This window comes from Venturia canescens, chromosome 4 (genome assembly GCF_019457755.1).
Source record: "Venturia canescens isolate UGA chromosome 4, ASM1945775v1, whole genome shotgun sequence".
Classification (NCBI taxonomy): domain Eukaryota; kingdom Metazoa; phylum Arthropoda; class Insecta; order Hymenoptera; family Ichneumonidae; genus Venturia; species Venturia canescens.
In genome coordinates this window covers 16,832,757-16,845,108 of record NC_057424.1, presented here as the reverse complement: position 1 = coordinate 16,845,108, position 12,352 = coordinate 16,832,757, and the positions used below count along the sequence as shown (strand labels likewise).

Below are 12,352 nucleotides of genomic sequence, written 5' to 3'. Positions count from 1 at the left end.
CGTCGTTTATAAATGGCAGACGAAACGTAACTAACAGTCACGAGGTCTTTCAAATAACTTTTAAAGAGTTTCAGTACAAAAGTCAAAATATTAAGAAATTGATGAAATTTGGTGATAATGTTCTTCAACATCAAGTGCGAAAACTCAAATTTTTTCAAAATTTTCTTCTACTTAGTTATCGAGTAATTACGCATTAAAGCAGATTTCTCATGCCCGGAATGTATACCTATATATATGGAAACGCTATGCTTATACACGTAAACTTTAGTGATCAATTACTCGATAACTGTGTAGAAGAAAAATCTTAAAAAATTTGTGTCGTCAAATTTGGCACTAAAGAATATGTTCACCAAATTTTATAAAATTCTGAACTTTTTGAATTTTTGAATTTTTTTAGCATGGATTAGCATGGCAACATTGTATCGCCTGTACCGAAACTCCTTAACTCGTACCGACGTTCGAGCTTGATGCGTGGAAAGAATTTCGTGAACGTAAGATGAATTCGAGTTTTTTAAATTGCGCAATCAGCGAGTATATTCGTCACGATAGATTTATTTTGCATCTTATCCGTCAAACGTCGCCAGACAGTTCAGTTGTAGACGAATGTAGTCGGGATACAACGGAATCAAGGCCAAAAGGTCTTTCATCAAATGAACTTCTTCTCGCTATCCAATATTTTTTTTCTTATCGCTGATTCTTATAGAGAAATGAGACATTCCATACGGGAATAATCATTCACTGTACTGAACGGTAGAAACAAAAATGAAGAATAAAAAAAAAAAAATAAAAAAAGAACAGTGTTATTGTAACTTGGTCACTGGTGGTTGTGAGTAGAGTGAGAGAAGCTTCCAGTTCATTGGCGAATGACGTTCGTCATCGTAGGTCGAGCTGATCAAGCAAATAAAGTCTATAAGTACTCCGTGCCGAGGCTCAACGTTTCACTCCCAGGCGAGCAATCAAAACATATCATGTGGTGTGCACTATTCCTTGTGTTCCTCGGTAAGTACTCCTTTGTTCTGTCATTGTGTCACATTCTGTAGAAGCTTTCGACAGCATTGGAGAAGTCATTCTGCGTGGAATAAAACAAAGCTATACGCATTTCGTTGGAGCGTAAAAGTGCATGAAAATTCGATAAATTTTGGCAGTTTGCAGAATATTGAAGAACTTTCAATCGATTTGTTTTTACATTTATTGTTTTTTGACAAGTCGTGAAAATACTAGCTCTTCGAGGTTTCGATTTAGTGTCTGCTGACAAAGTTTTGCTCAATGAATCCGAGCTTTCACGTTTTAAAATAAATTGTAAGTGTTCCAAGGAAGGCGATAATTCGAAATTCATTTAGAATTCAATACAAAAATGGATGAATTAATGTGAAATTATAGTAATTCAATAGCGTCGGCTTAAGTCGTGTTTTTTTGGTTCGGTCCTGCGTGAATGCATGGAATGATAATAATCTGCGATAATTATAAAATTTCACATTCATTTGGAGGCGTTATGTAGGATGACGTAAAAATGAGAATACGTTCGTGGGAATGTTCATGCAAGCGTACTGTTTTGAATACAGCAGGTGCAGCGAACGCAGAGCAATTCCAAGCATGGAAAACGGACACGGAATATTTATACATCGTTCGAGGAAGGACTTTAGCAGCACTTAACGACGTAGAGGACCACTACACCGGTATAATATTGAAAGCAATGTTAACCATCCGCCCGAAAAGCATGGACACGTTGCAGGCGAAGGTGTGGAAGGCCCGGTATGCTCGGATTCATACTAATTTGCAGGATGGCTGGAAAACGGAAATCCCAGACAGCGTGCTCGATTACCAGCTGCTGCCGATGTCGGAGAAGATCTTCGAGATCGCAATGAAACATGGCACCATTCGCGACGTGATCGCTGACAAGGGTGTTCCAACGTGGGAGGTCAACATGCTAAAAAGCATCATGAGTCAGTTGCAGGTTGATACTCAGGGCGAGAATCTTATGCCTTCCAAGTACAACCAAATCCCCGAGGGTGATAACATCAGTGCCATGTATAAAACGATGGAAGATTCAGTGGGTGGACGGTGCGAAGTGTCGTACGATATAAATCCACTTTCTGAATACATCATGTCACAGAAATCCCAATATTTATTGAACCCCGAGCTCGTGGCCGACCAGAACGCCATTGACATCGTAAAGACGAAGAATTACACGAACTGCGAGCAACGGATGAGCTACCATTTTGGGTTTACCGGCTCTAGTCGGTGGGACCCTTCGACCAATGAAAACAGCGAATTTATGTCGAGATCTTCGATAAGTCGTATCATTATCACTGGAAATCTCAAGACTTTTACGATCCAATCATCCGTCGTAACAGACAAAGTAGTTTTAAGTCCTAATTTTCATGAGAACGAGAAAGGCATGGTAGGCAGCAGAGTTAACGTAACACTCCTGAAGATGAGCCCCATGCCGACAGAGTCGTGGATCACTCCCACCAATGCAGAATCTACTGGTAATCTCGTCTACACTTACAACAATCCATTCCCCGCTCCCGGCGAAGGTCGTCGTCCAGGGAAATCTCACTTGGCAGATGATAACAGCGCTGAACGTTTCCATAATATTGAACAGATGGACGCCGCAGATCATTACAGTTCGAAGCGAACGGATGACAGTTCCGATTCCCTGGAGAACATCGAGCAAGGGAAATCCTATTGGCAACCGCTACCAACGATGAATGAACCTGCGTCCATACCTTTGCTCCCGTTCTTCATCGGTCATCGTGGGGAATCAACTGAGAAATCCAGCAAAATCGACGTTGTTGCGACCGTCAAGAGTCTTGCCAGGCAGATCGGCAGTGAGCTTCAAAATCCTAGCAACATCACCGAGGAACAAACTCTGGATAAATTCACCACCCTCGCTAGATTGATTCGTACGATGAGCACCGAGCAACTCGCCGAGGCACAACTTCAACTCGGTCAGAATCCCAAAGAGCTTCAAGCCGGGGTGCACCGTGATGCTTGGACAGCTTTCCAAGCTGCTCTTGCTCAGGCAGGCACTGGGCCTGCTCTCGTGACCATTAAGCGGTTGATAAAGGAAAAGAAGCTGGCGGGCGCCTCAGCGGAGCGGGTCGTCGGCGTACTTTCAAAGACTGCGAGAATACCAACACCAGAATACTTGGACGTTTTTTTCGTAAGTTTGTTCCAAAATGCGTAGGTTTTTAGGTGCTCAAAGTAACACCGCGCATCTCCTGTACACCTCGACTTCTTTTGTCATCTAGCAAATGATCACTATGCCTGAAATCACCGGGCAGGAAGATCTCGACGCGAGCGCTTTATTAGCGTTCGCCGAACTGATTCGTTATTCCGGAGTGAATCGTGCCAGCGCTCACAATCGTTATCCGGTACACAGTTTTGGTCCACTTTCGCCAAAGGAGAATCCCGCCATTGGCAATGTTTACATTCCATATATGTCTGAACAACTGAGGAGTGCCATGGACGCGAGTAAAGTCTCCAAAATTCATATGTTCATTTGGGCACTGGGTAGCACGGCTCATCCTAAAGTTCTCAGTGTATTCGAGCCCTATCTCGAAGGAACGTACAAAGCATCAACTTTCCAGAGGCTTTTGATGGTAGTGTCGTTGAAAAAGCTGGCTATTCTTGATCCCTCACTGGTGCGTGGGGTGTTGTACAGAATATATCAAAACACCGCTGAGACCTACCAGCTCCGTTGCGCGGCGGTATCGCTCATTGTGTCAACAAATCCTCCAGCGAGCATGCTCCAAAGAATGGCGGAATTCACGCATTACGATGTCAGCAAGCAGGTCACCGTTGCGGTGAAAACAGCCATTGAATCGGCCAGTGAACTCAGCACACCCGAATTTCAAGACCTTGCGACAAAAGCTCGCAACGTTTTGTCTCTCTTGAAAAAGGATATCGGTGGTTCTGAATACTCTGATGTTACGTTCTACGATTACGTAGCTGAGGAGATGAACATTGCTTCGACCGGAAACATCGTTAGTATTGGAAGCGAGGACAGTATTTTGCCTCAAGCGGTCTTCACATCCCTGAGAACGATGTATGGCGATTTCAAAATGCTACCTGAAGAAGTGGGCTTCATGATATCAAGTTTCAAGGACTTGTTCAAGGGACTCGGGCGTGAGTGGCGGAGCGGTGAGGATTCGAAAAAGGAGAATCCGCATAACTTCTTTGCGCCGGAAAGAATTGCAAAGATCTTGAATTTTGAAACTGGTTTCAAGGACAAATTCGAAGCTGTCTGGTGGTTGAGTGATTCATATGAGAACTTTTTTTACTCCTTAGACGAGCAGAGTTTGTCCCGCCTCTCGGATGGTAATATCGCGTTTTTTTCATCCGTTTTTCTCTCCTTTCCATTCAATACATAAATCAGATCTGATCGACTCGATTTTGTTCTATAATGAGTTATGTTTTTGCAGATATAAAAAAGACAATCGCTAATGCCGGGGAAGGTCAAGAATTTGACGAAACCACCTTCCAGTCCAACGACGTAACGCTCAGTTTTCCCTTGGAATCCGGATTGCCATTTTTCTACTTTTTCAAAATGCCATCCGTATCGAAAGTGTCCAGTTCAATGACGGGATTCAGCGATTCAAAAACTATAGAAGGATCCTTGAATCTCACTCTCTTGTACGGTATTCAACTTCAATCGAGATTCGGTGCTATCGCGCTTTGGGAAAATCAACAGTATGTGGCTGGCGTGAATCAAGACTATCAGATATACTTACCTATAAGTGCGACAGTCACGTACGACGATGCGAAGAAACAAACGTCGCTGAAATTGGAGCCGATAAACAAAAACGAGAGATACACAGTGATGGAATCTCGTACTGTTCCTTACACCTCCAGATTCAGCGTCCTCAGTACGTCTCCTGTAATCACAGAGTCGGAAACCAACGTCTTAACTAAAGGCGAAGTATGGAAAAAAGATGCTGGTAACCATCCGTTCAGAACCCCAGCATTTAACGTGGAAATCGAGTCAGAATTTGACACTTATTCACTCACAAGTCCCCATGAAGATGTTTGGAAGAAGAATCCGATTCTCCGTTTCGGACTCGGGCTGGGAAGAGACACTATCGAGTATTACAAAACTACGGTTTATGTAACGCCGCATCCGGCAAGCTCACAGTCCTTCACATTGTCTGCCTCGTACGAAACTCTTTTGGACGATTCGATGAAACGCAATGAGAAGAAAAGCGAGACCTTCAAGGAAAAATCTTTGCAACCGAAAGATCCGACAATGAAAGATCCTAAGCGAAGAAAGCAGCTTCTCGAAGAAGTAGCTTGGGGTATTGTGGGAGCAGAGGCTTTCGTCGCAGACATAGGTGTCGAGCTGCCCGGACAAGAGAACATGAAGCTAGTGATGACCGTGGCTTATGCAGACAGCAAGGTCGATGAAAAATCTCAGGGCCTTGTGTATTTGAGGCTCAACAATTACGGGGATTCTGGCGAGGTTTGCATCCGCCTGGAATCCGAATCGCTCAAAGCCTCCATCTTCGACATGGAAGTCGCTGGAAAAACGCGGCCAAAATCTACGTGGTTCAACATCGACGTTCGCGCCGGTCCAACTTGTCCGCCAACTTCTATCATTCAGATCATGGTCAATCAATCCCAGAGCGAAAGCTATCGGAAAGCTATGAAAGAATCGCCTTCCGCTAGCGAATGCTTGAATGCAACGACTGGAGGCCGGTTAGCCACAACTGCTTGTCGGGAATTGAATGACAAGATGTCCACTATGGACGAAGCTGAGATGACTGTCAGGTTTGGTGATTATGCTGATTCTGCCAAGGTCGCATTGTCACAGCTCGTTGAAACTCGACTTCAAAAGATTAATTCCGCAATTTTCTATCGAGGAATGCAATATAACCACGGTTTGGACGACAACACTCTAGAGTTCACCATGGTCACTGATCCGTTGGATAACACTGGTACATTCATGTATCGATCGACCGAAAATCATGTGCAGATACCTGCAATTGACTTGAGTTCCTGGCTCTCCATTAGTAAATGGCTCTCAAACGTTGACCCTGATCTTTCACCAATTGAGCGTATGGACTTGAAGCTCAACGGTTTGTCTGCCAGTGAACGTGAGTTTTAAAGTCGACGATTTTCGTCCATCATTTTTTCAAATTCAGTGATTTTTCGAAGCTCACCATGGATTACTTAATTCGCTCTAGGAACGTGTATCATCGACACTAATTCAGCAACAACGTTCGACCATAGCACATACCCACTCGATCTTGGGACATGTTGGCACGTCGTTTTGAGTACAAATCCCTTTGACACGGAAGCGTCTCCTTGGAGCTGGAAGCCCAGGAAAGCCGTGGAGCTTTCGATCGTTGCTCGAGACGCCGAGGACAAGAAAAAAGAATTTTTAATAGTTTTCGGAAATACGGAACTCCGGTTGAAACCCTCGAAAAATGGAATAGTCGCGATCGTCGATGGAGCCGAGATTAATTTTATTGACACACCAATATACAGACACAAGATTGGAGAGAGTATCGAGTTCGAGGTTTTTTCACGGCCAGACGATTCCATCAAAGTAACCTCTTCCAAATTCGATATTGACGCCATTTACAATGGACAGGACCTTCGCATAAAGGTTTGACATTCGCCCCTATGCCTTAACGACGCGACATGCCCTCGCTTATCTTCCTCCAGGCTGTAATTTCTCTTCGCATTATTTCAGGCATCAGACTACTATCGAAATGAAGTCCGAGGTCTGTGCGGCAATTACAATGGGGATCCGGAAGATGATTTCGTCAATCCAAAACAGTGCTTCGTCGAAAAGTGGGAAGAGTTCGTTGCATCGTATGCTCTTTTAAGGGACGATTGTCAAAGCGTGGCCCAAGACAGGTCGAACCAACTTGACAAGGAGACTGAGTGTCGTCGCAAGGTCATTCGGCCTAATAATGTGATCACCGATTGGGAGGCAGGGCGGAGGAATCGCAGCTTCGGATCAAGCAGCTGGGGATATCACCCGACAAAATCTCGTATTTAGACGGAAAAGGTGGGCAAGGAGCTGTCACGTTGTGGAACATCGTAGAGGAGCTACCTTAATTTGAAACTCTTGCCAATTTAACAGCCGCCAATATAGTGGTTAATCAAATTGTCATTTTGATTGACGATTCAAGAAAGCTTTTTGTCGAAGATTGTAATTATTCGTATTCATGAAAATTGGCGAAAGCAGAATAAATAATGAATCCCGAAAAATCGATGTTGCTCACAATCATTAAAAAACAAACCAAATAGTTCTGCGACCCCCAGGAACTTTGTATTCCACAGTGAAACCAGGAATTCACAGCGAGCAAGATTATCTGCAAGTTGTTCTATGGAATCTTAAGAGCCTCGTGTCTACTTGTACTCGTCTTAGAGAGCATTGCTTGCGAATGTAATCTGACCGACCCGACTCTGTGTTTTATACATACCGTTACCTCGAGCTGAGAATTTTCAGTCTCGGATTGCCTTTTTGTGGTAAAAAGACCTGGCGAATGTTCTCCGGTCTTTGATCCTTCCAAATCTTTTCGTTAGCTTCACCATAAGACGCGGGGAAAGGTCCGAAAACGAAAGATTCACGATATGCCAGCATTTATTTCTCCAGTAAAAATGGCTTAGCTAGATACTTGATACTCGTTTCCTCCAAATGGGATTATCTCTGCAATCCTGCAATCTTCGTACTTGGGATTTTATACAAATAATTACAAGACTCTAGTTTGATTCAACTCTGAAAGAAAATTTCTCATTCCGGCGGTGCAACAGTCGCAATTGACAGCTTGTTGTTTGCTTGCTTTTATTATTGATTGGTTGAAAAGCTGCGGTACGGATGACGTCGTGTTTTGAATTCAGCCCGCTGGAGGTGAATTTTATACATGACAAACCGCAGAAGAATATCGAATGGTTATATAAATCAAAAAAGTCCGTGGCACAAAGGAGCTCGAGAGAAAGGCCGGTTGTTCGAGCGCTTCTGACACTTCACCCGCAGCATATTCTCAGTCCCCGGAGATCACCGACGTAAATAAATTGTTTCTACCGATGCTTGATGAATAAATCGAAGATTCGCGCGGAGAAGGACGGAGTAAGAAACGAAGCGAGGGAAGAGACACTGGGGAATTCATCGGATATGGCTCGGCTTCGATTCTCCATCTTTCTCCGTTCGCTCTTTTATCCTCTGTCATTCTGCGTTCAGTACCCACGTACGTCAGACTTACAGTTTTCCCTTCTCTTTCTTTCTTTCTCACCTCTCACTTTTTTCGCTTTCTTTTTACGCCATGCGAAGCTCTCCTTCGTTTTCCACATCTCTTCCACCCTATCTCCAGCTCAGCTTGCACTAAATCTCTCGTGTGTCTTCTTTTCGCTCTCCTTTTGTCTTACTACCCTTGAGCGCAGAACGATGAGCTTCTTTGAGTGTACGCGGGTAATTCCCGAAATCCTTTAAGAGCCTCTCGTGCCATACCTCTGTAGGTATATAGATAAAAATGGGGGAAAAACCGAGAAAGAGATAGAGCGAAAGGACACAAGAAGATTTTTTCTCGATCTGTCATTTCATTAATATTATCGCTTTTTTTTACAGCTTTGCTGGTTTACGTCGATGCAACCTTCCTGTCGTGTGTCTCCGACCAAGTCCAAGCTCTCGTAACATTTCATAACACTGACAATTTCCCTTGTTATTTCCACTAATATTTGAATATAATTTTAAGAACTGTCTTCTTATCATCGCTGCAGAGGATACTCGGTCTCGTTCTATCGACCACTACGAGCGCTCGTGCTCATGGCAGGGTCCAACGAAAAATTTGACGCAACTTCGAAGCTCCTTTACAGAATTTCACTACAATTGAGAAACGATACGAATGTAAATGAGATATTTTACCCATTTTTTTTGGTTTTGCTCACCTGAAGCGTTCTGTGCTTTTGACAACGATTGTACCTTAAGGTAGGATGGAGAGACGGGCGATCCCCGAGTGACTACCTCTCTCGAATTGCTTCTCAGTACCTTGATATTTCAGGTTTTATCTCAGTGTATGTATAAAATCTTGTTTCGAATATTTCTCCAAATATAATTATTGAGTTCGAGAAAATACAATGCAACGGTACGAGACGAAATATTCCGGAGCATTGTTATTCTGGAGGAATCGTTCGTGAGGAATCAATTAGTCGAGAAACAACCAGGCTTAGATTCTGCCAAGAAGTGGGCATGGCCCGGCGTGGAACGCGAGCGCCCTTTCTATCGAATTACTAATCAAATATTGATTGCTTATCAGCGATCAATTATCATCTCATTAACGGTTCGTCAGTCGGGAACTTGGAGGAATTTACCCTCAAGAATTCAACAATGTATAGATTCGCTCCACGAATTCTTGTGTACATCTTCAAGATACTTTATATTCCTTCATAATTTCTAGATACACAATCAATATTCGAGATTGCGAGGTAAAATTAAACAGCTCCCAGCGGAAGTTGAGAGCAGTAAGACTCGCAGCAATGTTAGTAACGCCAAACCGCTGTTCCTCTCGCCAGAACGCGGGCTTCCGCTGTACCGAGCACGTACTGTTCGAACCAGCTCCACTTTCCCAGTCCTTATTGCCACACTGGTGCGTATATACGTTAAGACCTATACCAACATTCCGCAAAAGTTTGCCTTTCTGAATTGTACGAAATTTAATCTATTAAAAACTTTTAGAATACAATTAAAAAATTACAAGGCTGATCTTCAACTTTATGTTTCCATTGCTTATGCATATTTATACGTATGCGTTATGAATAAACGGAAAGTGGCACAGCGGAACTAAATTAGATGTCAGAAGCTTTCCAATTAGCTTATGCCATTTTAGCCTGTAGGGAAAGCCGATAAAAACGTTTTACGACGTAGCGTTACTATGGATTTACGGATTTGGCGAAATGTCATGAGAAATATTGAAATAAACGGAGTCGTAAAATACTTATAGGTGCGACTATTTCTTGTACTCGTATTTCTCACAGGACTTGGACGAAATCGATACTTTGATACTATTTCTTCGTTAGCTCCTTCCTTATATGTATCTGCAGTCTTGCTCTTTACGATTCGGAATCCATAGAATAAAGGGCCGGGAGACAGGAAGAGAATCGTGATACGAACTATCAGCTATTCGCTACATTTTATGTTCAATCGATTTATTTGCATATATAAATATATACACACACAGCCATTCTACAAATAGTGATAACTCCTTAACGGAGATCCCTCAGTGGGCGTATTTTAGTATCTGGATCCTTTACTTTCCGTTATTTTCATGGGTTTTTCGTTGAGAGTCCACGAATTTTCATGGGTTTTTTTCATCATTTTTATTCTCCGTATATGAAGAGAGCTCGCATGGTTTGTGAACACTTTTAACAGCAGATGTACAGAAACGTTCTCGATGCTATGGATTATCTGGGAGTTGTGAATAATTGTTAGAGGTAATTAAAGAAATTTGTGCCAGGGATTGTTCAATTGGAAAATACTTTTGTTCTTTGAGGTGTTACATATTCAAGGGAAATTTGATCTCAAGAATGGGCTCGTGGGGAATTTGAAACTGTGTCTAAAAACCTTTTTTTCGTTTTTTTTTTTTTCAATCGTTCAAACTCGAGGAAACCTCAGACTGGTGAGCTTGAGCTGACTCGGAAAGTATGCAAATTCAAGCTCGTGTATCCTTCGTCGAAAGTTTTGCCACATCTCTCGGGGCCACGCCCTTGAGAGGGTAGTTTTGAAAAAAACGAAGGAAGAGCCAAGGCAGCCTGGAAGCTGCACTTAGCTTCAATTAACCTTTTTTCATACAAATTAAGAGCTCCAACATTTTCTTGACATTGAGAAAGAAAAAATTTTTTTCAACGAGTCAAATAGGAGCGTCCACGAACCATTGCAGTCTCAAAAATACAATTTTTTATTATATTAATCGATACGACATATGATTGAAATCATTCTAAAAATAATAATTCAGCTCGTTTTGCTGCTTTTCTGCTCTCACAACAAACACGAAGCACATTTCTAGTTGAGTTGATAACATCGTAGAAAATTAGGAATAATCTGTAATTTCAACAGAAACGAGACCGTCAGTTACGAATTCCTGAATAATTTACACAAATATACACGGCCATACATATATACATGAAGAATTTAGCATTTTCCGGTCTCTCGTTTATTCACTAACCGTACGTACATACGTTTGTGTGTACAGGGCTCAGAGTGAAACAAATGAAATACGAATGAATCGAAGCACAAAATTTCTGTTTTGATAGTCTTTCCCTTTTCGGCTGGTACTCGTCGAGGTGAGTGCGTAGATAAATTGTCATTTGAATAACTACAAAAAATCGTATTTTCTTGTCAGACTCGAACCACTTTATTTCATATCAAAACTGGTATCGATGTTCGAGCTTTTTTTTTGTAATTCTGATAGTAAATTTAATAGTTGACAAATACTTTCCTGATTGTGAAAATTTGGCATGGAATGCTCCATGTTATATTGCTCGTTAGACTGGAATGAGGCGGATTTGATTAAAATTCAATTTGCGGGAATATGTAAACAATTGCATGATCGGAAGTGGTCCTTGTATGGGAAATGCCGGAGCCACTTGTATTATTACGATAATACGAGTAATATCGTTATAAATAATTAATAATATTTGTCGGCTGCAGAAGTCGCCGCAAACGTTTGTGAGCTCTGCGACCCTCGTTCGATGCTATTTCGAAAGGTTTGTGCATGCGTGCAACCACGCGCCGCGTTATGTAATATCTCAATTTATTAAACGTCCGACAAATTTTACTCGTTTTTGCCAACGCGTTTGTCGTTATTTATTTATGCACGCTAATTACCATATTTTCCCTGGAGTCATTCGATTCCATGATGAATCGTCTTGTAACGAATCAGCAAAGGCTTCTGCGTGGCCGCAATTAATGCAGCTAATTGGCATGGTGTTCGGAACAAAATTTTCACGATTTCAACATTCCATGATTTTATATGAAATTATATCATTATTTTACATCCAATAAAATATCGTAAATGAAACTGGCTTTATGTACGTTAAACAATGAGCGCGTTAATTAAGACCAACTTTCATGAAGCGTATGAATATTTTTTCATTAAGATTGTAATACGTCAATAAAATGTTCGTTATCATAAATTTTCTGGGATTCTTATTCGATATTGGTATGAAGCAGCACGAATTTCTGATTTTGTCTTAGAGTCCGAGGGAAATTTTTACAACTATAAATTCCTTCTCATTTGGAATGTTTCAATGCCAGTTAATCCTTCTAAATATCAATGAGACATGATTTTTTTTTTTATTCTGAGTTTATCAAAATTTAAGGTAGCTCATGCATGAAATGATTTTC

At 41.8% G+C, this 12,352-nt stretch overlaps 1 protein-coding gene across 2 annotated transcripts; it reads left to right on the top strand.

Annotated features, from left to right (window-relative positions):
• Positions 1 to 862: 862 nt before the first annotated feature.
• LOC122409150 (vitellogenin-like) lies at positions 863 to 7,221 on the top strand. 2 transcript variants are annotated; one of them, XM_043416476.1, is made up of 6 exons: positions 863 to 999; positions 1,563 to 3,166; positions 3,255 to 4,323; positions 4,428 to 6,095; positions 6,186 to 6,610; positions 6,698 to 7,221. In XM_043416476.1, exons 1-6 carry the CDS (start codon positions 864 to 866, stop codon positions 7,007 to 7,009), a joined length of 5,214 nt encoding a protein of 1,737 aa, XP_043272411.1. In that variant the 5' UTR covers position 863; the 3' UTR covers positions 7,010 to 7,221. The 2 variants fall into 2 exon arrangements, with proteins under 2 accessions (XP_043272411.1, XP_043272412.1); XM_043416477.1 differs by having other exon boundaries at positions 954 to 999; positions 1,566 to 3,166.
• The last annotated feature ends 5,131 nt before the right edge of the window (positions 7,222 to 12,352 follow it).

What these genes read in the sequence shown, in the direction of transcription:
- LOC122409150 (XM_043416476.1), top strand. Translation starts at nt 864, where the DNA reads ATGACGTTCGTCATCGTAGGTCGAGCTGATCAAGCAAATAAAGTCTAT. An exon ending in TTTGTCCCGCCTCTCGGATG is followed by an intron (nt 4,324 to 4,427) that starts GTAATATCGCGT and finishes ATGTTTTTGCAG; the next exon opens with ATATAAAAAAGACAATCGCT. An exon ending in GACAGGACCTTCGCATAAAG is followed by an intron (nt 6,611 to 6,697) that starts GTTTGACATTCG and finishes GCATTATTTCAG; the next exon opens with GCATCAGACTACTATCGAAA.